This window comes from Chlamydomonas reinhardtii, chromosome 6, assembly GCF_000002595.2.
Source record: "Chlamydomonas reinhardtii strain CC-503 cw92 mt+ chromosome 6, whole genome shotgun sequence".
Lineage (NCBI taxonomy): Eukaryota > Viridiplantae > Chlorophyta > Chlorophyceae > Chlamydomonadales > Chlamydomonadaceae > Chlamydomonas > Chlamydomonas reinhardtii.
This window is the reverse complement of record NC_057009.1, coordinates 7,264,004-7,290,179: the sequence shown is the minus strand read 5'-3', so window position 1 is coordinate 7,290,179 and position 26,176 is coordinate 7,264,004. Positions and strand designations below refer to the sequence as shown.

The following is a 26,176-nucleotide window of genomic DNA, read 5'->3' as shown; positions in this document are numbered from 1 at the left end:
GTTATCCTTTTGCTGGTCGCCCGCAGCACCCGGCTGTTTCCGCGGCTGGGCGCTTTTTTAGGTCCTGGGAGCAGCGGCCATCGTAGTTCCAAATGCACGATTCCAGCTGCTAACGCGGTAGAATGTCGGCTGGCTATCAAATGGGGCAAACCCCCCCGTATGGTCTCGGGCACAGTCCGGTGTCGGCTCCTTGCTCGCCGGCGATTCAGCGAGTGCTTGTAGTTGGAGCGGGAGTGGCCGGATTACAAACAGCGCGGCAGCTTTTAAAAATCGGCCTGGAGGTAAAACGTGCCTGCTCATCCCGTCGGTCTTTCGGTCAGCAAACTGAAGGCTCGATCACAATTTCTTTGCAACAGGTTATGGTTCTGGAAGCACACAACGATATCGCCGGCGTGTGGTCGCAGGTAAGAAGTCCCGGGTTTTGCGTGACCGATGCATTTGCATTTCACATGTGCGCCCTGTCATCCAATCGACCGCCGTGCTCCCACGCCCACCAACCTCACAGAACCACTACGGGTGCAAGTTACAAAGTGAGGAACATGGGTAGAGGTGGTTTCCGTAGCTGGCGTTCTTTCGTGGCGTGACGGGGCGAATGGTTGTACAAACACGGTGCAACGCGGCCCGTACGCCACGGCCTAATACGATTGCCTCGCCACGCGCATACACGTGAACCCGCAGCACCCTGGCGGCAATACCAGTTTCCTGAGTTCCTGTGGCCCCTGGAGCTGCAGCCGGAGGACGAGTACCCCTCAGCAGAACAGGTCCGGGACTACGTGCGGGCGTACGCGTGGCACTTTGACCTGCTGCCGCACATCCGGCTGAACTGCAAGCTGCTGAGGCTGCGGTGGACCGGCAGCAACCACAGCTGGGAATGCCTGTACGCGGTAAGCCGTCAGTAGTGCACATACTCAGTTAAAAGTAGTTGATCGTGTGCGTGCCGCGCCTGGGATATGGTACCGCGCCAAGTGTGCCTATCTCACACTGTATCGCTCGCTCGTCGTAATCTTTTTCTGAACAGGACACCGCAGTGGAGAAGTTCTTTAAGGTGCGGGCCGTGGTCGGGGCGTGTGCGCCTGCACGGCTGCATGTTCTCCAGCACCCTTGTGCGCGCAGTGCGTTCCGTGCTTCCGTAACTCAAGTGCTCAACGCGCCTTCTCACATGCATGGGACCCATCTGCCCGCCCTCCCGTCTACCCGCTCGCACAGACGCGTGTGGACTACGTGGTGGTTTGCACCGGCATCTTCTCCAACCCCTTCATCCCCTCCTACCCGGTGCGCCACCGACAACACGGGGCCAGCGAATGATGCCTTGGGATCCAAGGGGGAAGCAGTTTACGCAGTTTGTTTGCGCTCACAGTTTGTGTGGTGACGCGCCAGCCGGTGTGGCAACTAGGCAATACCTGACGCGATTATGGCATCAACTGCAAACTGTTGCATGTGCGTCAACCTGCAGGGCGCCAGCGATTTCGTGGGGCAGCAGATCCACGCCAAGCACTTTCGCGACGTGTCAGTAGCCAGCGGCCGCCGTGTGCTCATCGTGGGCGCGGGCAAGACAGGCACGGACTGCGCCTGCAACCTGCTGGCCAGCCGCGCTGCTGCCTCAGTCACCATGCTGTACCGCCAGGTGTGCTTGGCGCTCCCGCTGCCTGCGGGCCCATGGGGGCTAGGAGAACCAAAGCCATCGGTGTAGGACGGCACGCCCGGGTGCAAGCGGTGCAGGGATGGGTGTACCGTGTCGCCTCCTAGCAACCATCCGCATGGCACGGTAGCTCCGATTGCAAAGCAGCCCGCGCGCGCAGCTCCTGACCGGAAGGCCCTGCTGATACAGTTTTCTCAACGGCACTGCAGGCGCACTGGCCCATCCCAAAGCGCGTGCTGGGCCTGTCAACGCGCACCCTGTTCTTCAGCCGCATGGGCGCCGCCACCGTGCCGCCCTACTACACCGCGGGCCGCCTGCGGACGGCAGTGGCCGCCGCCACCAAGCCGCTGCGCGCGCTGTTCTGGAAAGGCATGGAGGTGAGGCCGCGAGGGGGCGGGGCTGCAGCCTGGAAGAGTACTTGGGCTGGTTCAGGGCTGGGCCGCACCTGGAAAGGAGAGCAGCGGGTAGAGGGGCTAGGGACACGCCTTCCCTTTCTCCCGGCAGCGCTGCTGGCATCTCGCGCACAATCTGTGCACCACACGCGTGCTGTGTAACCCAACCGCCTGCCGCAGGTCGCCATCTCCTCCCGGTTCCACGCCGCGCGCGCCACGCCGCCCTCCGTGTCGCTGCCTGGCGACCTGTTCTACGGCGGTCAGGTGCTGGACGACTCCCTGGAGCGGCTGGCCAAGGCGGGGTCGCTGGAGGCCATACGCGGCGAGGTGAACCGATTCGTGCGCAACGGCGTCATCCTGCAGGTGCGGGCGGCGGTGCGGGACTGGGCGGCGGCGGGACTGTGCGGGGCGGCCGTGCGGGACTGGGCGGCGGTGGGGGTGCGGGGTTGCGGGGGCGTGAAACTGCGGGGCAGGGGCCCGGCCGGCGCAGTGGGACTCGCCCAGGTGAGTCGCCGGTCAGGAGGAATGTGGCATCCTCGGGATTTGTAGCACCCGGCGGTGCCATTTCACCCGCGCCCCACACCCACCGACGGCCGCAACAATATGGATTGCCCTGCAGGATGGCTCCTTCCACGCGGCTGACTTGGTGCTGTACTGCACCGGGTATGCTAAGACGTACGACTACTTTGACGGCCCCATGCGGGCGCGGCTCGGGCTGCAGAAGGACGGACTGTACCTCTACCGCAACTGCATACCTCCGGGCGTGCCGCAGCTCGCCTTTGTGGGCAGCGAGGTGGGTCCCAGCGGCTGCAACCGCTCCCCACCGTGACTGCTTATGTAGGCGCCTGGCCAGCGCCTTAGAGGGGTCGTGCTGTGGATCCGGCCTCCCAACCTCACTCATCCATGAATCACGAAAGTGGCCCCACCCACCACCGTGGCTCGCCACTCACGGCGCCTGCGCAGGTGTCCACCTACAGCAACATCGTGACGCAGGGCCTGCAGGCGCTGTGGCTGGCGCACGTGCTGGCGGGCCGCGTGGAGCCGCCGCCGGCCGCCGCCATGGAGCAGGACGTGCGGGAGCAGCAGGTCTGGAAGCGGGAGGTGATGCCAGTGCAGCGGAACCGCGGCTCCGTGCTCATGACCTACCAGACCCACTACCACGACCAGGCAAGCAGCGCGTTTCTTGCTTCTGTATGTGCGCATGTATCGTGGTGTCACAGCCACACGCGCAGGGGTTTCGTACTTGTCCTGCTGGTTGTTGCTGTACCACTGCATGCGCGCCCTGCACCCGCCTTCAATTCACGCTCCTTGCACCCGCCTTGAACTGACGCAGCTGCTCCAAGACATGCAGTTGCACTCGCGGCGCAAGGGCGCCAACTTCCTGTCCGAGTGCTTTGGCGCCTACACCGCCGCCGACTACTCGCCGCTGCTCAGCAAGCGGGACGCCGAGCTGGTGACGGGGTTGGAGCAGGCGGCGGCTGCCTGCAAGGCGGCACAGGCCGCAGCGGTGGCCGGCGCGGCGGTGGCCAGGGCGCAGCAGCAGCGACAGCGACAGCAGCAGGGGCCGCGCACGGCAGCCATGGCGGTGGGCAGATCGTTGTACCCCGCTCATCTGCGCGCGCCGGCAGTCGCGGCCTGTTCAGCGGCTGCAAGGGAGGGCACGCCGGCGCGGCGGCTGTCGGGCGACTTGTCTAACTGCGACGCGGATGACGAGGAAAGCGTGCGGTCGGTGGTGGCCGCCGCGCTGGCGGCCACCGCGGCCGCAATGGAAAGCGGCCGGCACGGCGGCTATGGCCGCTCCTACCGCCGGGCGTCCGACACCAGTGGCGACGGCACCTGCGGCGGTGCGGGTGTCGGTAACTGGACCACCTACCCCACCGCAGGCATGTCGTTCACGTCGGAGGCTGCTTTCCAGGTCGCCAAGGCCGGGATCGTCAACAAACACACCGGGGTGGACTCATCGGATTCAGTCACGGCGGCCGCCGTAGAGGCGGTGGTGGCGGCGGCGCTGGCGGCAACGGCGGCGCCGTCGCTCGTGCCGACGACGCGGAGGAGCAGCGACGCGATGGCGGCAGAGCAGGAAATGCACACCGCGTGGCCCTACGCGAGTGGCGGGGACAAATGGCAGGAAGCCAGCAGCCGGTGCGAGGAGGGTGCCAGTGGGCGCGGCGGCTACGTGCCTGTCGGGCGGACCGTGACGCCGCACGGCCCCTCCGTGCTTGACGGCGCGGCTGTGTCAGCGGCACAGCAGCACCCGCCGCAACACAGCGGCGCCTCTGCGATGACCGAGGCCGCTGCTGACTGCGGCAGCCTAAGTGACGGCGCCAGTTCGGCGCCCGCCACCAAGAGCCAGTCCATGTCCCTGCTGCGCAAGCTCTTGCGCTTGCGGAGCAGCCTATCGCGGTCAGAGTCCGCAACCAGTGTCGCCGGCTCCAACACGCCTACGACCCAGCAGCCGGGACAGACCACCCAGCAGGAGCATTCGCAGCAGGGGGCTTCAAAGCTGCGAATCCGGATCCCCAGCGGATGCACTAGCGGTGACGTCCTGGAAGGACATGGCCACGCAGGACATCGCAGCTTGGAGAGCGCCTTGCGATCAGGCCTGTCGAGCGAGGCGGCTGCCGCCGCTGCAGCGGCCGCCATGGGAGCCATCACTTTGGTGATTGGCTCTTCTGCGTCCCAAAGTGCGCGGATGTGGGAGGCTTCCTCGTCGCCACGTGCTGCGAGCGCGGCAGCCACGGCGACCGGCTTCCTGTCGGCCCCCAGCTCCAAACGTGGCATGTCACGCAGTGTCGTGGAGACCAGGAGTATGCGAGGCTCTGTCGCGGCCGTGGCGGCGGCTGCAGCGGCAGCGCTTGCCGCCGCAAACACTGTCGCCAACATTCAGGCGGCTGGGTATGAGCGTGGTGGTGGGGGTGGTGGCGGCGGCAGCGGTGGCGGCAGTGGTGTGGCCAGTGCGCGCAGCAGCACACAAGGCATCGACACGCCCGGTGGCAGTGTCCACGGTGCCAACAGCTATCGCAGCCACCGCCTCTGCGCCCAGTCGTCAGAACTGGTCGCGGCCGCCACTGCGACCGCGTTTCGCCGGCTGAGCCGCCGCGCCAGCGTCACTACCACCGCTGCTGATGAAGGGTCTGGTGCAGCGACAGAAGAGCCGCAGTCCTCGCTGCGCTTCTTTGCGCAGTTACGACCTGCGGCATCTGCGGCCGCTGCGTGCCAGCCGTCACAAGGTGACGAGCCTTTCGTCCAGTGCTCCATCAACGACTGTGGAGTGCTCCACGGCACCGCCAGCGGAGCCGCTGCGTCAGCATCGGTCCGCCGCGGCTCGCACGGGCTTGAGGACGTGCACCGCTGTAGCGAGCAGCTGGCGAGCGGCAGCTATAGCCTGGGGCCGGGGCTGTCGGTCGAGCGGAACGCCTCCGCCGATGAGTCGGCCTGGGATGGATTGATGGCTGCGGAGACTGCCGGCACCCCCGCCGCTGAGCCCGTGCCCATCCCGGGCTTGGGCCATGCAGCAAGTGACACCACCTGCAACCACTTCGACTGCAGCTGGCGGCAGCACGGTGCCAGCTGCGGCGGCGCCAGCAGCAGCAGCAGCCTGCGCCGCGCCTTCACCGCCGACGTCGCGGCGAGTGCGGTGCCGCCTGGAGGCGCCGGCACGGGCCAGCAGCCCCACAGCAGCACAGCTGTCAGCCCGCCGCTGCCTATCTTGGGAGGCGGCAGGGGAAGCAACCTGTCCGCCACTACCACGGGCTTCTGGCAAGGGTCACCCAGCACGCCGCCGCTCTCGCGGAGCCGCAGCCATGTGCCACGCGCCGCTGCTGCTGGCTACAGCAGCGCCGGTGCTGCTGCTGGCCCAGGCCCTGCCGGCATTGGCGCCTTTGCGGCACTTCCGGATGGAGAGACCCCCTGCAGTGGGGCGTCCATTGGCAGCGCCGGCCTCCTGTCCGCATTCACCGGCGACTCGGGTACGCTGAGCTCGGCGGCGGGATCCATCACCCTGAATGGCGGGATGTGCCGGCTGCCACCAGGCGGGCCGCCTCGGCAGCAGCAGCAGCAGCAGCAGCACCATCACGCCACGGTACCCTTGTCCCCGCCCCTGCCCACGCTGCACCATGCCCACCAGCTCCACCACTGCAGCAATGGCCCCCTGCACCACCACCACCAGCACTTGCAGCAGCAGCAACAACAAGTGAACATGCAGTACCGCCAGCAGCAGCAGCAACAGCACCAACAGCAGCACAAGCACGCCACGGCAAGGCTGGCTGAGTCCCTGATAGGTCTGGGCGGCGCCAGCGGCGCCGGTGCCGCCGGCAGCGGTGCCTCACCGCCGCCGTCCTTGCTGCTGATGCTGGCGCACCGGCGACGCCACTCGGCTCTGGACCCGATGCCGATGTCGATGGGGCTGGAGACCTTGTCGGAGGAGGACGTCAGCGTGACTACAACGGCCACGCCCAGTTTTTGTGGCGGCGTGGTGGTGGCGTCGGAGTCGCGGGCGCGCAGCACTGGCGGTGTCACCGGTTGCGAGGATGATGACAGCCCTCGGCCTCTCAGTCGCCAAGAGAGCAGCGGTTGCTCGCTTACGCGAGGCAGCAGTGACTGCCTGAAGGTGAGCGCGTGTTTGTCAGCAGCCTTTCTCCATAATCCATACCTGCTGTGGTCCGCGCCGTTGTTAACCGCAGCCGCGCCTGGTGTGCGCATGCTTCCCGGCGCGCACACTCACATGTCGTCTGTGTTATGGTTCTTGCAGGTCGGGGTGGCGGCAGTCCACGCAGCTCGCCTTGTGGAGAAGCAGGGGGCCCAGTCACAGCTCGCCGCCTCATCTGCCTGGCTGCACACCGAGCTGAGCAGCACGTAACTCGCCCCTGGATAGCACATTAGACGACCCGCTGGATGGCAAGGCCAACGCACGCGCAGGAGGCGCAGAGGAGATGAGCACACAACACAATCTTGCAGACACGGTATCGACGGGAGTTTACCTCGAAAGGGGATGCGATCTTCGGCTGTCATGCCGTGTCAGGTTACCCGAAGATCCGGCGCATGCCCGGCATCGTACGCGCCGCCGTGGTATGACACATACCTTGCGGCGGCATTTGCCCTATTGGTTACTATCGGCTGGGTTTCTTTTGTGATGCATTCTTTTCAAGAAGTGAGCAGCGCGGCTAGCCGCGCCTTAAGATGCTGCCGTGCGCTGTTGCTGACATGTGGACGGGCGGAGAGCGCAATGCAATGGCTGTGGGTGGTACTGTGGCTTTGTGGCCTGAATTAAGGACTGCCACTTTCAGGGTTTGGGCACAACATGCACTCACTTCGCATATTCCGCATAAGCGCTGAGGCCTTTGCAGTGCACGCTCAGCACAACGGTTCGCTCGGGCGGTAGCGGCGGCTGCAGACAGGCGCTACGGAGGGCGTGAGAAAGAGGGCATGACAACGCACCCTTGCACCTTATTATCATGACAATCAGCGCCATGTATGGTGCTCGAGATCTTGCATTGGTTACCGCACTGTTGGCGATCATGGGCAAGGGCTTGGCGTCCAAGCGATCAAAAACCTGACATGCGGGCGACTGGGTGAGTGAGTGAGTGAGAACGAGCGATAACTTTAACGGCTATCGGGGCATTGTAAAGGTGGTTGGGGGCTTGTGTGTACATAGGCTGGGCTTGAAGGGGTTACTGGTCAGGGAGTAGCAACACGACTTTCACGGTCATCAGTGCCAAGTTGTCGTCTCATCAGACGCACGAGGGGACAGTGCGTGCTTTTGCAGCCTGTGATATTTCTGAGTGCTGTTTGCGGGTCTGCAGGGGACACTGGGGCGTGAATGTGGCAACACATTGCGCAGGCGGAGGTTGGTGCTTCAAGTTATTGGTGCTAATGCGGTGAAGGGGGCTGGCAGCGATGCCATGGGATGCGGACCCAGGACAAAGTCTTTTGGGGACTGCAATAAAGGGCGATGATCAACAGGCGGTCGCACCTTGTTGTCCATGGCGTGGATCGTAGCAATGGAGGCAAGTTTCAAGACCACTGAGGGTCACTTGTTTCCAGGGCCCGGAGGAGAACTTGCGCGACTAAGGCTATCCAGGCCTGGGATTTGTTATGTTGACCAAGTGCTGCTTAATTCATCAATGCCCGTGCACACAGTGCAGACGATTGCACACAATGCAGGTGTGGGCGGCGTGTGCCACACGTAACCAATAAGGGCACCGGGGTGGTGCACCAGGATACGGCACGCGCTGGAAGGCTGTCATCTATAAAGTGACGGTGTAGCGGCGGCTGCGAATCCCGCACAAGGCGAATACAGTCATTGATCATGGTATCAGGCCTGAAGAATAGGCCTTCGTGATGCGCCAACTTATATGGCAAGATGGTGCGATCTGGAAATCTAGACGATCCGCCTTTCGGAGCAGAGTCTGTTATGCTGCTTTGGTGGTTTGGCGGTTTACCGGCAGGACACAGCAGGCCGCTTGTGGTTTACCATATTCTGTATCGTAAGTAACAGTGAGATTTATGAGGGCGTGAACTTCTATAATTTATGAGGGGGATGCAAGGTACACGGGTGCGACATGCCCCCATGGCGTATTAGGGCCATCCATTGCTCTCGCCAACGAGTTTGACAGTGCCTGGACGTACAGCAGCTGTGCGCCGTGTGGTGATGGTTTGTCACGTCTTGGCAGGCTGGGCGGTAGTTGGTTGCTCCGGGGCCAATGTGCAACTGAAACCCGGTTCACTGATGCAAGTTATGCAAATTACACGTGTGTCGCGCCATTCTGCCGGCATGGCATTTCGCCGGCAGCAGGGGCTAACCGTGCCATGGTTGTGGGGGCTGGTTCGTGCCACGGCATGCAGCGGGATGAGGCTGCCGCCCGGCTATAAGGGCGCTTGCTTTGTCGTTACTCCCAATGTGCATGGATTTACTCTATGTGCACAGACAATGGATCGACGTCTGTAACGAACTCTCGTGGACAGCGCACCGGGTTCCGGAAGTCATCTGTTGCGGCGTCTTCGGGTCGCAGCCAAGTCTAGGCGCGCAGGCGCATAGCAATGTCACTCTAGCCTAGCAACCACGTATCACCGTCAGCTGAGCTGCCAACACGGACTAGTTAGGCGAGGAGACAGCCGCCGGCTCCGCAAGTCTCGGGTACCAGTTCTCGAGCGCGCTACACGGGCAGCCTGCGGGGGCGCTGGTCGGCCTATCCTGCAGCCACCAAGAAGTGGTATCACGGGTGGCAGAGACATTCATTACCGGTAGAATGACGCGACACGTGAGTGCGCGCGTGCATCCCAGGCTCCCAGCCATTTACACTCGAGGTCTCCACCTTGAGGTTTACACCGACCCGGCACCGACACCGACCCAGCACCGACTGGACCCGACCTCTGGCACTGCGTCGCCATGCGTTGTCGCCCACTGCCCCCTCATCGCCAGGCCCACCGCCACCACCACTCTACCGACACCACATGCGCCTCCACACCTTGCCGCCTCTGCAGTTTCCATATCGTGCGGCCCCTGCTATGCGGCACCCAAGTGACCCACCTCCAGGACAGCAAGCCCGCACCAGGAGGCGCAGCCCTGGATTCGCTGGTTCCAGCCACTCGACGCCAGGCTATCGGGGTTGCGTGCAGTCGAGAGCACCAGTCAGCCATATGCAACACACAAGAACACACCGATGCGAGTAGGTCGGTGTGCACTTGCTTGGCATGTCTGTAGTGACTCAGCTCGTTCAGCAAACCCCGGCCTGCCAGTGGCTGCCCGCCAGCACCCATCGCACCCCCGCACACCTCGCCCACGTGCCGCCCACACCCGACCGCGTTTCCATGTATCTAAATATCTCTACATGCAGGCGCTGCGCGACATGCGTACAGCGCCCGACGCCCTCTTCCGTACTTGTCCCAGGTCGCAACTTCACGAAGCGAAGCCGCCCTCGTCGCCCTCGCCTGAAAGTGCCGCAACCCCGACCTGAAATGACTACCGGATTCGCATGGGTGGCCATACGACCCCCCCTCCTGTCTCCCAATCGGAGTTGAAGCGGCCCACGCCTCCTTTCGAAGTTTACCCCCACAAACAAGATGTTAAACAATGTTGTGCAGCACCACACACGCAGTCAAGCCCGCAATGCCCACATACACCACCGGCGTTGTACTTTAGTCGACAGCCTGACGCGATGACACAATGCCCCCTCTGCGTATCTCACAAACACATCATGTAACCCCGGTGCTCCGGAGCCGTGCATTTCTGCACGTCATAGATAGTGACACACATCTGTACCTTATAGATTCCCTGTTTGGCCGTCGCATCCTGCACCGTGTCTGCCCTTCCCTCGAGCCGCAGCCCATGAATCGCTTTGCCTTGCGCGTTGTGGGACCAAACCACCCATGAACAATATCAGAACGAAGGGATAGAAAACGGTACCCGGACCAAGCTCGCTTCGTGCAGTAAAAGGATGAATGCGCTACATTAATGTCATACGACACGAAGCCACTCAGTTGTCGCCCCGACTACGCTAGTAATATCTAGGCGGCGGTGCAGCTGCCCACCGCGGCTGACCCCCATACTGCCCTCCCACCGCCTGGCCTGAGAAGCCGCCAGGGCCGACTGTGTACGGCATCAGCTGTGCAGGCGGCAGTGGCTGGTACGACGGCGGACGCATGGTGTGGCTGCCAGCCCCAGGGTAGCCGCTGCCACCACCGTACGCCACCATGGGGCGGGCTTGGTATGCAGGAGCAGGAACAGGATATGACGGCCCGGCAAGTCATTGCGCGGCCGCGGGCGGCGGCACCACCGGCGGCGGCGGCGGTGTCGTGGGCACCATCGCCATGCCGGTGTAGGGATCAATGGGCGCGCCTGTGTAGGCGTCAACCGGCGCACCCGTGTGTGGGTCCATCGCAACCGCCGCGGGCGGGTAGGCGGCGTAAGCCGGCGGCGCCGAAGGCGTGCCATCCGCCGCCATCATCATCCCCGCGCCCGCGCCGGCGCCGACCGCCACGCCGGTCATCATCATGGTCTGCCCCGCCGGCGGCGCGGACAGCACCACCGCCTTGACGGCGCCGTCACTGTCGACGTGGCCCTTTTCCTCGTCCGCGATGCCACCGTCGGGGTGCACCTGCGCCTGGATGCGGCGCAGGAGCAGCGGCTTGCAGCCGCAGCAGCCGCTCTGCGGCAGCTGGTCCAGGCGGGACAGGTGGCCGAAGCTGACCTGCACGGCCAGCATGATGAGCCAGCCGCCAAAGGTCAGAACCACCCAGGTCTGGCCGGCGTTGCCCGCCAGGTCGCAGCAGGGGAACTCCTTGACCTCCACGTAGATGGGCCGCACGTTCTGCACGCCCGCCATCGCCAGCAGGTCGTCGACCTGTGTGTGTGTATCGTATGTGTTTCGTAGTTAGTTTCACGTGCACCAGGCGCAACTTGACAGGCAGCGTCACGTACGGCAACAAGGGGCATCCCATTCGTCCTTTGACGTGACTCCACACCTCCTACATAGCAGCGCCCGCGCCCGCGCCCGCCACTCACCCGCGCCAGTGTGTCATTGATGAAGCCTGTCACTCCGTCCAGCACCGTCTGCAGCTTGGGCCGCGGCGTGTAGGTGGCGGTGATGTTGCTCAGGATGGCATTGGCCTGGTCCGTCACCTTGCCGGTCACGCTGTCCACGTCCACCAGGTTGGCGGTCTTGAGCACGGACTTGACGGACACGTTGGTGTTCGCGTCCAGGATGTAGTAGCGCATGATGGGCTGGATGTTGGAGGTGTTGCCGATGGCGTTGAGCGCAACTGTCTCGGTGTAGTAGCAGCCGTCCTGGTGGGTTGCAGCAGGGAGGGATGGAAGGAGGGGAGGGGCACTGACGTCAGGCAAGCGCAGATGGGGCGGGTGGATGCGGTGCGCCCACCTGATATTAGTATACCGGTGCCAAACACGGTATCCCAGATTCGTCCAGGCTAGACGCTTTGCGCTGGGGGGAAAAGCAACGTGAAAGTGGTCCCAACATCCCGCTGTTCCCAGCCCTCACCTGCGCTCCCACCAGGCCCACTGCGAAGAGCACGGATAGCAGGTAGAGCAGGATGGTCATGACCAGGCACAGGACGATGGCGCAGCCGATGCCCCAGGGGCAGTTGATGGCCACGAACAGGAGCAGCAGCAGCACGAAGAAGGCCGAGATGGCGAACAGCACCACAGTAGCGATGTAGCTGCAGGTGGGACAGGGACAGGTTGAGGACAGGGTTGTGGATCTCTGGACAGGGCTCCCAACGGCATATACACAATGTGGTAATGGGGGGATAGGGCGCCTAGTGGCTGACACGCTAAGCAAACCAAGCCGTGCAAGGAACCGAGCCGGCCAAATCGCCAAGCTAGCTCACCGTTTGCTGTCGGCGTCATCCAGTTTCTTCTGATTCTTGCTCTTGAAGTCATTGACCTTCTTGATGACCTTATTGCGGAGGTCATTGACGCCGTTGCCGAACTTGCTCTGGATGGAGTTCACGTCGGACCGCACTGTGCCCGGGACAGTGACCATGTCCTTCTCCACATCGTTGACGGTGCTGGTCACGGAGCTGACCTCCTGCAGGCCGGCAGAAACGGGGCACACAAACAGGATAGGCGAGGATGATGATCGACCATGATCGCATGTTGCTTGTCTACCCAGGGCCCGCATCAAAAAACGACTCAGCCCAATCGTCCTGCTGGGGCATTGCGGTCCAGTCCCCGGAGCAAGCATGATCAAAACACAACAACCACAACACCAGAAAGAATGCCGACACACACACAGAAACAGAGGCAAGGGCATAACCGGCATGCCCAAGCATGCTCACCCGCGACTTGGGCGTGGGCAGGCCGTTGTAGACGCCCACCACGGAGCTGGTGAGGGAGGTGTAGGTGCTGAGCGGTGTGCTGATGCGGCCGTCCAGCGAGGCCGTGGCGGAGTCCAGTGTGGTCAGCTGCGACGACACATCGGGTTCCAGTTCAGTGTCAAGCCACGTCATCAGTGGCGAATGGTACGGTTTGTGTATTACTGCAAGTCCTTTCCTTAAGATCCGTCAGTAAATGATAGTTTGGACATGCGCAAAGTCCGCCTCGCCGGGAGATGGAAGCGCTTGAATTTGTGTGGGGCTGCGCACCTGTGTCGCCAGGTTGTTCTTGATGTTCGCGCTGGTGGACACCAGGCCGCCGGCGTTGATGGCGGTTTGCAGCGCCAGCACGGCGGTGCTCGAGGCGGCGGCTGCGGCGGCGGCCTGTGCAGTGGCAGGCGGGAGGGAGCAGTTTCACATCTGGTGCTTCCAACCAAGAATCAATATGAAGTAGCTTGAGAGCATGTGCACTCAAAAGACGTATGCCCGGCGGCTCGTGCCGATTGAAGCGGCGGCTGTTGGGGTCACGTGCGCGGCTACCTGTGCGGTGTTGGTCAGCTCTGCGCTGTTGCCAGCGCCGGAGACCGTCCCCTTGAGGGCGCCCAGGTTGGCGTTGTTCTGCGCGGCCGTGTAGGTCGTCAGCGCGGTAGCGGTGAGGTCTTTCTTGGGCGCCAGCGCGTCAAGCGCGGCCTTGACCGCTGCGATGGTCGTGCGGGCGCCGTTGATGCTGGCGTCTGGCACGTTGCTGATTGCGTTCTGCGCGTTGTTCAGGTCGGTCACCAGCGAAGTGATGGGGCCCAGGCTGAGCTCGGTGCTGAGGGAGTTGAGGTTGGCCGCCAGGGAGGCGGGCGTGGGGCTCTTGGCCAGCAGGGCGGTGACGTTGGCGTTGATGGTGCGCAGGCGGTTGATGGAGGCGTTGCTGCTGGCGTCTAGGCCAACCACCGTGGCCTGCGTGGATATGGGGACGGGGATACAATAAGAGAGGAGTCGTAGCGTTGTGCGGAAGTGCACGGCTGTCTAAGGCATGTCCATGTGGGTTCAGGCAGAGCTGGGCCCGCGGCAGGTGTACACAGGTGTGCACCGGCAGAGGCCGAGGACTCCCTGCTGCCGCACCTGGATGGAGTCTACGCGCGCAATGATCGCGGCAAAGGCGGGGCCGTAGGTGGTCCAGGCGCTCAGGAAGTTCGTGATGGCGTTGCTGGCACCCGGCAGCTGCGAGGCGCAAGGCATAATTGGATTAGGTGCACAAGCAATGTTCCTCGTTTGCACACACCCAACAATCATTCCGTGCGCCATACGATGACGGTGGGAAACGGTGCACCAGGACCGGCTCGCACCTACCTTGTTGTTCTTAACGTCGCCGACCAGCGTGTTTAGGTCGCGCGCGGCGTTGGCCAACGTGCTCAGCGCCTGCGTGTCCTTGACGTAGCGCCACACGTCCAGCGCCGCCGCCATGGCGTCCACGTTGGGCCGCCAGGAGGCCAGGTTTACAGCCGCCATGGCGGTGGCCAGCGGCGTGGGGTTGTAGGGCCTGTTACGGGCGCATTTGCAAAACTTCTTAGCCTGTTTCTTTCTTCATTGTAGCTGGAAAACACATGCACCTGTGCCTCGTCGTGTACGAACACTACCGCAGTCTAGTCGAGGGAAGACCCATGCCCTGCCGCTGTCCCAAACGACAGCGTAGCCAAGAGCACTACGCGAAGCGGACTCACGTGCTGGCGGTGCCGGTGAGCGTGGTGAACTGGACGGCCAGGGTGGTGAGCTTGTTGTTGTAGTCGGTGAAGGTGGACACGGCAGTGGACAGCGGGCCCATGCCGCCCGCGAAGGCGGTGATGTTGGGCTGCTGCGCCGCCATGGATGACTTGAGCGCCGCCATCTGGCTGCGTGCCGAGGTGATGGAGGAGTCCAGGTCGCGCAGCGCGCCGTCGATGGTGTTAGGGTTGGCGGCGGGCAGGTCCAGGAAGGTACTGATGTCCTGCGTGTGTATGTGTGTGTGTGTGTGTGTGTGTGTGTGTGTGTGTGTGTGTGGTGTGTGAGGGGAGGGCGGGCGGATCGTGAGACGATGGCAGTGGTGGGCGAGTAAAATATGGAGGAAGCGGCAGAGGTGCGCGAATGAGAAACAGGAATCCTGGTTGAAAGCGCGTCACGTGGGAGATAGCCAGACTCCAAGAGCCACGGGTGAATGCACACTACGCAGCGAGTGCGCGGCGCGGGAGAGCAGCACGCCAGTGACGCCGGCGTGTGACGGCACACACGGCTTGCACGCACATTGAGGTTGCTCTTCAGGGCAGCGAAGTTGATATCGTTGTTGGCAATGGCCGTGAGGTTGTTGAGGATGGGGTTGACGCCGTCCAAGGACCGGATGAGCGAGTCCATGGTGTTGGTGGTGTTGCCCAAATAGCCCGTCAGGCGGTCCAGCGGCTCCCACACCTTGACCACCAGGTCCTTCTCCGCAGTGGCCATGCCTGAGCGAAAGGAGGTGCAAAGAGGCAGGGCACGGAGGCAGGGTCACGCGGCCCGAACCCAGTGCAGCAGGGAGGACGCGGAGGATACGGCAGCAGTGGCAGCAGTGACAGTCGAGATTACTATAGCTGGAAGAAGCATAGCCGGTACAGCATATGGATTGCCCTCTCCGGCCACCGCAGCCGCCGCGGGCTATGCCAAGGCCGGCTGTACAGGAGCCTGCCGCCCTAGACGCTGTGCAGGCCCGCCCGAGCGATGACTTGGCTTCGGACACGGGCACCGGCGCGGTGTTGCTCACCAGCAATCATGAAGCAGAAGGCCGCCAGAGCTAGGAGCAAGATGAGGATCTGCAGGTCAGACAGGTTGCCATGGCAGCGAGTCAGCACACAGACAGGCGCCTTGAAGCGCATTTGGGCGCTACCCCAAACAGTTCCACAGCTGTCCTGGCTCATGTCCCGCGGGCTACCTGTAACTTGGATGGTGGCACGATTCGGAGCTGGGCTGACGAGGGCACCTTCCTAAGAGCCAGCATTCGGCAGCCCAAACCACAACATGTCCCGTTTCCTGCTCCTGCAACCTGCTCTCGATGCTTCCGCGCACCTTGGTGATCCAATAGCCCCAGCCGCTAAGCACTTGCTTCGGGTCCGCCGCCCCGCGCTTAGTGGCGCATGACTCCTTCATGCAGCAGCACATGCAGCACCGGCGGAACAGGCGCCTGCGTGCAGAGCGCAACAGCGCCAGTTCAGTGACGGCATAACCCTGGCAGGCCGCCGGCTGCCACATGGAAGGCCCGGCAGCGGCACGTTACACCGTCGCTTGGCGCCATATTAACTCAACTGCGGTGCCTCCAGCCAGGCGCCAAAGGCAGAAGGTCTTCCTCATCCAGCTCGAGTATGCAGCGACCAAAGGCTAGCAGTGAAACCCCTATGCCAAAGCGGTAAGCCTCCAGACACCCACCACAGGAGGAAGCCTAGCAGCGTGAACACTGCCATAGCGAAGAATATGATGTTCGCAATCACTTGGGGCACAACCGTCTTCTTGGCGTAATCCTGCGTGTCATGTATATGGACACCAAACGAAGCCAACTGGATTGGGGCTGTGTCGTTTGCGCAATACATCGCCCCCCAACAAGCTGGCAAGTAGGGCACCGGCGCTGGCGGAGGTGACGGAAGCGTCGCAGCTCCTCCCGGCGGCTAAACCTAAAACCCACGGCTGGCTCTGGCATGCTATCTGTCATGTCAATCCCCTAAGCACATAGGACTCCCTTCCTGGTCATGCGTTCGCTACAAGGAAATGGGGCTAACTCGTGACTAAGGGAGGTCCGCCTGCCGCAAGCCGGTCTGATACACACCGCACCTCAACATCAGCTTGCTTCCACTTTGTGACGTTCCGGAAGGCTTCCGATGGCCCGCGTAGGAATGGCAGTTTCTGCATTGTGTAGGGGACCGCAGTTAGAGGCCGAAAGTTAGGGCCGGCAGTCGCCGTGAGAAGTGCTGAGTCAGATACGGGCCAGGATAGGCACGACCAGGCAGGCAGTCCCCCAGTGTGGTTCCAGTCAGCTTCGGGCCTCAGATTGCAGTGGGATTCTTGTATTCATAAACACAAACACGGTCTCATTTGCTGACAGGCGTGGGCCGAGAGCTCTAAGAACCGACCCCGAGATGGAGGGCCTCGCCTGCTCACCCGCCAGTTATTAGATGGGCATACTTCAAGCGTCTCCTGAGCCACGGCTATCTGGGATATGACGCCTAGCCCGAGCATCAAGGCCGCGAGGAGGAACGTCCTGTGCTGAACCATACTTAACAGGCGCTGGCTGAATAGTGGATTAAGCTATCTCCTATACTCTACAGTAGCTAAGGCACAAAACGAATCAAGTCGCGCTTGTGTTCACCGACGCTTTGTTTCAATAGAACTTGCGTATTTGTGCTTTGTTTTCAGTAATCGCAGCGAAAATATTTACGGAGGCCGTGAAGAGTAATTGTAAAGGATTGAAGACAAGAACCCACGCGTTGGTCGCATATGTGGAATGGAACTTGCATGGGCCGATGGGTCGCAGGCAGCTTTGTATGTTCCCTGACGTCGCTAGGCATTTTTAACAGGTTGTCCTTGTGCCCGTTATGTAGAAACTTGCTTCTACCTGACCGATAACCCAACCTGGCGAGTCGCAGCGCAAACAAACTTTAAGTTGGTGCCCTCTGCCGCAAATGAGGACAGCATTTTGCCCAACACGTTTATAAACATGTAACTTGCACTTCCAGTAAGCACGATGGATGGAACGCGCTAGCAATTTCAAAGTCAGACCTGTTTCTGATAGTTCGGGCCCCGGCTGCTACAGGCGCTACGATAATGCTGTTACTTGGCCGTGCCTCATATTAACCTGGGAATCACAGCGCCTGTGTCAGCGGTTGGCACAGCAGCTGGCAGCGGTGTTTGACTGAGGGCGGGTGTGCGGGACAGGCGTAAACCCGCTGAAGCAGGCCGCGCACGCCTATGGCGTACCGTGCTGCACAGCCGAGGCCGGTGCGCCTGAACATCAATGGCGATGTTCCCACGCCATTTATACTGCCGTATACTTGGTACGTGAAACAGCGGCTGTACTGGCAGCTGCCCAAGGTGCTGTCAGTCACGGTCACGGCGGATGGGGAGCTTGACAACACACGTTACAAGGCGGTCGCCAACGACGATTGCCAGGTGCTTTGGAGGCGTACCGTATCTCTGCACATTGCCCAGACGTTGGCAGGAGACTGTGTAACCGCCTGAGGGGACCCTCTGCCCGCACACACCTGGCTCCTGAGTCCATCCCCGGGTCAAGTCGCCTGATCCTGCACACACCGGAGATGCCCCTAAACGCCCACCTCTCTAACTCCGCACCTATCTCATCTCACAGTTTGGGCTCCGGGTCTCGTTCAACCTGACGGAGGCCCTGGACAAGTACACAGGCTACCACCTGGTGAAGGTCGCGAAGGTCAACCAGACCGAGCTGCACTTCCACCTGAGCAAATACACGTGCCCCTGCAATTATGGTAGCGGCTGCGGCGCGGCCTGCGGCCGGGCGGCAGCTGGCGCCGGCGCTGCGGCAGGCGCAACCAAGCCTGTTGCTGAGGTGCTCAGTCGCCGCGCCACGCCCGCAGGCGCCGACCTGGTGGCTGCGGTGGCCGAAGCGGCGGCAGCTGGCGAGCTGGGGTCAGGCGTAGCGAGCGGCGATGCTGCTGGGAGCGGCCCCTCCGGCAGCGGGGAGTCCACCGAGACAAGGGCTGGGGCGGCTCCGGCTGCGGGGGCGGCAGGGACAGGCAAGCAGGGTGGCGCGGGTGCGGCTCCTGCAGGCGGCACCGCGTCGGGATCGCGGCCGAACCGCGGAAAGCGCCTCGCAGAGGATGATAGCGACGGGGAGGGCGGCAATAGCGCAACCAGTGGCAGCAGCAGTGGCGGCTCCAGCAGCCGCAGCGGCAGCGGTGACAGCGACTCGAGCGGAAGTTCCAGTGACAGCGACGACGGCGGCGCTGTTTCTCCGGAGCCGGTGCGGAACAACCCGTTCAGGCAGGAGGGCCACTGCAGGTGAGGTGCAAGGGCGGGGTCGCAGCAATTGCAAGAGCAAGCCGATATGCATGCAACGCCCCTCTGTCTCCATGTGTTTCGCGGGTTTTCTCAGCCTTCTGATTCCCAGTTCCCCGCTCCCCGCATCCCGCCTACCGTACTTTGGGTTAGAGTTGAGTATCCGCGGTACTGAGGCTTCTATCTCGCTTTGCTACCCGTCCCCACCCCCTGTCCTCTGCAGCTGCCCCTGCCACGTGTGGCGGAGGCACTGGCCCGACCCGGACGACCCCCGCAAGCACCAGGACCACCAGGACCAGGAGCGGGCGGGCCGCCGCGGCAACCGCGCCGCCTACCCACGAGCCCGCGCCCACGCCCGGCAGGGGGATGACAGCGACGCGGAGGCGTACGGTGGCGACGAGGGCGATGAGGACTGGGAGCTGCAGGCGGAGAGCTCGGGGCGGGGCCGCAAGCGGGCTGGCTCGCGGGAGCCAGCGGGTGGGGCGGCGGCGGCGGCGGGGGCGCGCCCCGCGCGCCGGCCACGGGTGGGCTCCGGCGGCGGCGCGCGCGGTGGCGCCGGGGCGGCGGACAGCGCGGGCGGCGGCTCTGACTCGCACCCGGGACCCCAACGTGCCGGTAGCTCTGGCGGCGCTGGTGGTCGGTGCGCTCGCGGCAGCAGCGGGGGCGGCGCGGCGGGCTCGGTGGGCGGAGACGACAGTGGCTTCGGGCCAGGGTCTCAGCGGCCTCCCCTGGCTGAGGTCGTGTCGCAAGGGAATGGCTCGCACCCACACGGCCAGGGCGCTGGAGGATCGCTGGCGGGCAAGGGTCGGCCGCGCGGGCAGCGCGCGCCGAGCTCGGCGACTGCTGGTGCGGATGGCGATGACGGGGAGGAGCGGCTGCAGGCGGCGCCGCGCGGCGGCAGCAGGGCCGGCGCAGGGCGAGGCGCTTCCGCGCCGCCGCGGCCGCCTCTACCGCCCTCGCACGCCCAGCAACAACAGCAACAACAGCAGCGGCGGCGGCCAGCACCACAGCAGCAGGCGGAGTTGCAGCCGCGTTCAGCGCTGCTCGAGCAATGGGGGATGGGGCTGGCGGCACAGCAGCGGCTGGGGCTGGGGCAAGTCCACCCAGCGGAGCTGGGGCCGGGTGGGCAGCCGCTGCTGCTGGGCCGGGTGGTGCCGGTGCAGCTGCAACAGGCCGGCGGCATGCGGCCGGAGCTGGCAGTGGTACAGGTGAGGCATGCTGGTGGTTGTGGGGCTGGGGCATCCAGGTGTGGAGAGCATGGGAGCATGGCTGTGACTGGTTGCTTGAAACAGGAAAAGGTCAGATGTGGGAACACCGCAAGCGCGTGTGCCGGTGTACGCGATGCAACTTCTCACAGCACTGCATGGCAAACTAACAGTGGAAGTCGTTAACGGTGCCCGCGTGCGTGCGCTCATCCGCCTGCCTGTTCTGCAGCTGGTCTGCAACGGGGAGCTGGTCCCGGGTCCCTTCCCCTGCCCGGTGCTGTGGGACGCGGGCCCGCTGCCGGCTGTGCAGCTGCCGGAGGCAGTGCAGGGCATGCAGCTACGTTTCCTGGGCTGGGGCGCACAGGTGCGTGCGTCTGTTTACATGGTGGGAAGACTGTCTGGATGCAAATGAGGATACCGGTATGCGGAGAAGCGGCGCTTGCATCGACGCATACATTGGTTCTCTCGCATGCACATCACGCCAGTCTCTAGATTAACCAGGCGAGCGCTGCATTGAAGGAGCTGTGTCACCATGCTACGACCCTCTCCTCGTCTGGTCACGTTCGGGCTTGCTCTCTTCTAAACCCACGCCGCCCTGCTCTTCTCTCTCCCCCCACAGGATCGCGACCCGGACACGCTGCTGCTGCTCACCACCATGGCAGAGCCCCCCACTGGCGCCGCCGCCGCCGGCCCCACCACCGGCCCCGCCAGCCGATCCCGGCGCGGCGGCGCCGTCGCCAGCGCCGCCGCAGGTGCAGGCGCGCGCCACGCCGCTGCTGCCCCGGAGCCTGCAGATGCCGATGAGGGCGCAGTGCTGACGGGGCGCTCGGACGTGGGCATCCCGGGCGATGTGCTGCGCGACTACTTGGGCCACTGCGGCGGCATGCCCCAGCACATGGTGGTGGAGCTGGACGGCCAGGTGGTTCCCGAGGTGCGCGGTGTGGGGGCGGTCCAGGGCGGGGCGGGGTGGTCCAGGGCGGGGCGGGACCGTAGCCGGCATGCTGGCTAAGCCTGCGCAAGCCAGGGTCTTCCAGAGGCGGCACTGGGACCAACGCACCGCAGCGTACAAGTTCTCAGTCGAGGTAGGCTTACGAGGACTTGCCCGTGTGGGGCCCACCCACAGGAGTACCCGGTGCTGGTGCTGGACGACATGGGCGACCCCGCCACCGAGGCATCCATACAGGTGCGGGCGCATGGGGGGGAGCGAGGTGCAAGGCCGGGTGTTGTGGACAGGGTGTGAAGCCGCCGCGGCGCTGCCAAGCTACCGTCAACCCCTCCTGGCGTCTCGCGCTGACGGCTGACCTCACACACACACACACATACACACACACACACACAAACACACAAACACACAAACACACACACACACACACCGCTGTTGCTGTTGGGTGTCGCTGCAGCCCGGCCCGAATGGGGAGGTGATGCTGCGGCTGCACGGCGTGCCGCCGCACGTGGCGGGAATGCTGCTGACCGGCTGGGGTGCAACGGAGCAGAACGGAGCCAGCGTGTTAGTGCTACGGGTCGGCCGGCCGCCCACGCCGCCGCATCCAGCCGCTGCGGCGCTCGCGCCGCATCTGCCGCCGTTGGACATGCTGTCTACCCAGCCTCTGCTGGGGCCTGGGCCGCTGCCGGCGCATCAAGACACATGGGTGGGCCCTCCGCTGGGTGCGATTGCTCAGCTCACGGCGCTGACTGTCGGCATGGCGGTTCCGGGGGCGGCCGGGGAACTGCCGGGTATGGTGCGGCTGGCGGCTGTGCCGACACCGGACCTGCAGCTGCCGCCCATTCTGCTAGCGCCGCCGGAGAACCAGCGGCCGCCGTGCCGGGCGTCTTGGGAAGTCAAGCCGCTGGAGTTCTACACGCGGCTGCGGCGGGGCGAGAGGATCCGGGTGGGTCAAAGTGACTGTAACCGCCGCAAACTGCAGCACTGTAACAGACACTGTACACGGATAACTTTGATGTTGGTTGAGTGGTGCGAGCCACGTGGGCTTTGTCGTCACATGGCAAATGCATTGCATGCTTTGCCTAAACGGCTGTGTGTTATGCTGCATCAGGGCGACCGTATGCCGCTGGAGCCACGGCTACACCGGGAGCACCTGCACGGCGGGTGGGGGCTGCGGCGGCTGTTCGTGGAGCGGGACGGCTATGTGGATATCTGCACGGCTGCGTGGTGTGTGTACATCACCGAGCGGGCCAAGTGAGTGGCGTGGATGGTGGGGGGCTGGTGGAGGTGTTATGTTCTTGGTGGCGCGTGTGTGTCGGGGTTACGGATGTCAGGATGTGTCCTCTGCAGCGGCGCGTGTGCAAGCGTCGAAGGCTGATGGGCAGAACTTGCGGAACAGCCTGAAAATGCAGACAATGCCCTGACATCGTGCGGCCGACTTGCACACGCTTGCAGGTCGGCCTTCGTGGAGAAACTGCCGCCGCACGCGCGGAACTGCTACTTCCTGGGCTGGGGCCTCATGCCCGGCGGGGAGCTGGTCCTGCGTGTTAGCAGCAAGCAGCCGCCCGACTGCGTCCCGCCCAACGCGCCCAACGCACCCGCTATGGCGGTGCACAAGGAGGCGCTGGCGATGGCGGTGGAGGCGGCGGGCATTGCAAAGTACTATGAGGAGGTCAGGTTGCTGCGTGCCGCGCAGGGCCGCCGGACGCCCGCCAACGAGGAGGAGGAGCAGCGCGCCAGCGGCGGCATGGGCGCGGTGCGGGTGGGCATGAAGCGCGGGAACGGAGTGCTGCAGCGGAAGCTGATGTCGGTGGAGCTGTTGCTGGACGTTGCGCCGTCGTTCCCTACGAGGCTGCCCATCACGGCAAACCGTGGCGCTGGCGGAGGTAGCGCCGGTAAGCTCGGCCCTGCTCGGTGACGTTGCGCCTAGCTGCGAGGCCGGGAGTGAGAAGAGAGCTTCAATCCGCATGGCCGTAGATGGATATACGCCAATATCTAAAAGTCCGAAGATGAATGTGCTATGTAATAGCGTCGTCGTAGGGTGAGGGGTAGGAACAGTGGACTGAGCTTGGCGTCCTCATCAAATTTGGTGGGCGCATGCAGGGATTGAGTAGTGTTGCGGAACTAATGCGTACGTAGACCAGAGCGGAAGGCGGAGTGGGCTTGCAGGCGGCACGAGAGTAGGCAGTCAGTAGCGCAAGTTGCTAATTCACATGTTACCTCGTAACCGACGGTAAACGCTGTGGACGGTCGCGCCCATGGCTAAGGTGGCTGCTGTATTGGGATGGCTGGGCTGGACGACGGCGGCCGTGCTGGCGTTGGGAATACCAGAAATGATGCGCCCGAAACCAACCTGGAGAACACCAGCGCCACCGGTGCCCAGCACAACATGTATGGGAGCGAGGGAGGGACAGGAGGCGTGATGCACTGCAGTGCAGAAGCTATGGCGCGAGGCAAGCAACGTCAACCCCAAAGCAACCGCGAGGACATGGTGCGCAAGCCGGGCTGCGGGCTGTGGCTGTGCGCTGCGTATCGGATTGCGTCAGGGCTCCCTTAGTAGGCAGGACGGACAAAGCCTTAGTTAGCGCTGCATTACGCAAGCTCACACTGGTTACTGAACAGGCTTCATCATCTGAGTGCTGAATAGGAAGGGACGTCGACTGGACGTTACAGCCGCACGGATTGACCGATGCCTCGCAAATGCTGCGTTTCATTCTGTACCCCTCGCCCTTTTCGCTCCCATTCCGTGAACATCGCTCAGCTCATCATGGGTGCTGTCACTAGTAGCTTTGAGTCACAACAGTTTGTGCACTTCGTGCGACGCCGTGCACTGCTTGTCTAGCTCGGCTGTATGGACCCCTTCGTTGCCCTTCCTAACACGCCACGGTTCGCCAAGTTCCCTTAAGCGGCACAGCGCCCTACAGACTCGCCTGCCGCCAGACAAATGCGTTGCACGTGCTACCCTTTGGATCTCTAATGCCTCTGAACTCTGAGCGCCGTGGTCTCTCATTCTCACTTCGTTCGACACTTCACTGCTGTTGAATGGTGATTACGACTATCGCTAGCCGGAAGTAGGGGCGGCTGACAGTCAGACTGTTTCGCACATTACATAGTACCACACTACTTAACTATAACGGGTAGCTCTCTGGCTTATACCCTCGCATGGGTTCCGGGTCAGGTCCTTGCATGGTGTATCGCACACACACTCTCGGAACTCCCCTACGTTCTCCCTTATGGATAGTTCTGACCGATATCTCAACACTCCCCCGCGGGCAGAACTCCATACTCAAATTACGTATCGCAATAGCCTCCTACCTCAAATCACGTGCTACAGACAATTCCTTGCATACCTCGTACGCTTGCCGCTTGTAGTCACTGTGCTACTGCAATCGTCCCATGTCCTCGTGTCCTCAAGATCACGTCTTTCTCTTTCTCACTGCATCGTCCATAATCAGCACAAATCAATACGGTCTTCTATCGCAATCAATTCCATCCGGAAATCCATACTCAATCATATCTGCACGGCTCCCCCGTGTCCGAATGCTCCCGCATCCGCTGTACTTACGGCTTCACTTCACCGTACCTGCGGTTTCACACACCGCATCATGCCGCACTACCGGCATCATAGCTTCAAGTGCTTGAGAGCCATACACATAAGATGATCTTTTAACATCATATGATAAGAGCATAACAGCAACTCTCAACCGCTGGCGTCTCGCGCAGTGATCAGGTCTCACTCGCAGTGATCAGACCTCACTCGCTGTGATCAGGCCATACCGCAGTAATCAGGCCTCACGCGCCACATAACATACCTGTGCACCTCACTCGTGCAACAGTCGCAAAGCCAATTCCGTTGCATTTGCTCTCGTACATCTCCAGGTGCTTAACTCACACCCCGTGCTTCACTTGCACGTCTCATACTGGTGCTTCACTCACACCGCGTGTCATACTCGCACGCATATCGTACTCACGATGCCTTCCTTGCACCGACATACTCACGATGCTTTACTCGCACCGACATACTCACGATGCTTTACTCGCACCGACAGCCCAACGTGGCCGTTCACATCACATCGGAGCTAGCATCATAGTCTATGCTCCACATCATATCTTCTGCTCCTACGAACGCTACTAGGCGCGGACCCCCCGGCCGCGCCCCCGGCCGTTTCCCTGGTCCACGTTCACCGCCCACATGCGCCGGTCACCGCCGTCCCGGCCAACGTGTGCACCGCGCCCCCGGTTGCCACCGCCGCCCTCAGCGGCCTGCTCTGGGCACTCGTACTTGTAGTGTCCCCAGCCCTGGCACCTGTGGCACTGGATGTTCTCCTTGTTGCGCACACCGCGCCCTCCGCGGCCACCACGGCCGCCTCCCACGCCGCGCACAAAGTGAATTGACGGCTCGCCACTGCTGCTGCTACCGCGCACGCTGGTCAGGGTGTTCTGGAACCGCGTGAGCCTCGACTCCGCGTCCGGCACGCTCCACCTGCCAGTGCTCGTGTAGAACTCCTCTGCAATGGCCACAACGCTGGCATACTCCTGCGGCAGAGCATTGAATGCTGCCGACACGACGAGCCTGTCGCGGTCGCCGTTGGTGTAGCCCGGGCATCCCGACCAACACAGCCTCTCCACCATGTCAGCAATGCGCTGGATGAGCTCGCTAATCTGCTCGCTCCCTCCCAGCCTGACGCTGCCCAGGTCGGCTGCCCACTGACGGTGATTTCCAGCCGCCAGCTTCTTGTAGTATGCCATCAGCGCTTGCACAAGGCGCTTCGCCTCGTTCTGCTTGGCAGTAGGGTTGGCCTTCTTCTCCGCTTCCAGGGTCTCTAGCAGCTCCTCATAGATGAAGTGGTCGGACAGCCTCACATGGCTCAGGATAAGGGCGACCGCCTTCTGCTGCTTCGCCTCCGGCGCGTCGTCGTCACGGATAGCCGGACCCAGCTCCTTCCAGTTAAGATAAATCCTTAACTTGGAGAGCCAAATGTGGGCCGTGCTTTGCTCGAGCATAATCGGCTTTCCACAGACTCCGCCCTCATCGTTCATTTGCGCTCACTGGCCTACAGCCTATCGGTTATCTTGTCTTTACTCGACAAAGCGCAACCCGCCGCAACTACGCGGGGCTCATAACCTGTTGAATGGTGATTACGACTATCGC

At 62.9% G+C, this 26,176-nt stretch overlaps 4 protein-coding genes across 5 annotated transcripts; 2 read left to right on the top strand and 2 right to left on the bottom strand.

Annotated features, from left to right (window-relative positions):
- The first annotated feature begins 9 nt into the window (after positions 1 to 9).
- CHLRE_06g298550v5 (uncharacterized protein) lies at positions 10 to 8,989 on the top strand. Of its 2 annotated transcripts, none has more exons than XM_043063557.1 (13): positions 10 to 281; positions 357 to 404; positions 506 to 530; positions 679 to 884; positions 1,019 to 1,045; positions 1,207 to 1,272; positions 1,454 to 1,624; positions 1,849 to 2,016; positions 2,212 to 2,394; positions 2,651 to 2,824; positions 2,995 to 3,198; positions 3,365 to 6,640; positions 6,782 to 8,989. In XM_043063557.1, the coding sequence occupies exons 1-13, from the start codon at positions 123 to 125 to the stop codon at positions 6,887 to 6,889; spliced, it is 4,815 nt and encodes a 1,604-aa protein (XP_042924264.1). In that variant the 5' UTR covers positions 10 to 122; the 3' UTR covers positions 6,890 to 8,989. The 2 variants fall into 2 exon arrangements, with proteins under 2 accessions (XP_042924264.1, XP_042924263.1); XM_043063558.1 differs by having other exon boundaries at positions 40 to 281.
- Positions 8,990 to 9,257: 268 nt separating this feature from the next.
- Positions 9,258 to 17,279, bottom strand: CHLRE_06g298500v5 (uncharacterized protein). Its single transcript, XM_043063556.1, has 16 exons — positions 17,008 to 17,279; positions 16,681 to 16,752; positions 16,282 to 16,373; positions 15,925 to 16,039; positions 15,623 to 15,671; positions 15,130 to 15,326; positions 14,574 to 14,836; positions 14,203 to 14,392; positions 13,975 to 14,073; positions 13,402 to 13,809; positions 13,132 to 13,245; positions 12,826 to 12,951; positions 12,376 to 12,575; positions 12,027 to 12,204; positions 11,534 to 11,815; positions 9,258 to 11,372 (listed from the first exon to the last, which is right to left on the bottom strand). Exons 1-16 carry the CDS (start codon positions 17,083 to 17,085, stop codon positions 10,776 to 10,778), a joined length of 3,060 nt encoding a protein of 1,019 aa, XP_042924262.1. The 5' UTR covers positions 17,086 to 17,279; the 3' UTR covers positions 9,258 to 10,775.
- A 150-nt stretch (positions 17,280 to 17,429) lies between these two features.
- Positions 17,430 to 23,665, top strand: CHLRE_06g298450v5 (uncharacterized protein). The gene is made up of 9 exons (XM_043063555.1): positions 17,430 to 18,015; positions 18,212 to 18,879; positions 19,100 to 20,084; positions 20,311 to 20,445; positions 20,701 to 21,012; positions 21,205 to 21,264; positions 21,482 to 21,970; positions 22,136 to 22,278; positions 22,480 to 23,665. The coding sequence occupies exons 1-9, from the start codon at positions 17,815 to 17,817 to the stop codon at positions 22,940 to 22,942; spliced, it is 3,456 nt and encodes a 1,151-aa protein (XP_042924261.1). The 5' UTR covers positions 17,430 to 17,814; the 3' UTR covers positions 22,943 to 23,665.
- A 14-nt stretch (positions 23,666 to 23,679) lies between these two features.
- CHLRE_06g298400v5 (uncharacterized protein) lies at positions 23,680 to 26,159 on the bottom strand. The gene has a single exon (XM_043063554.1). The coding sequence runs from the start codon at positions 26,062 to 26,064 to the stop codon at positions 25,156 to 25,158; it is 909 nt and encodes a 302-aa protein (XP_042924260.1). The 5' UTR covers positions 26,065 to 26,159; the 3' UTR covers positions 23,680 to 25,155.
- Positions 26,160 to 26,176: the final 17 nt, after the last annotated feature.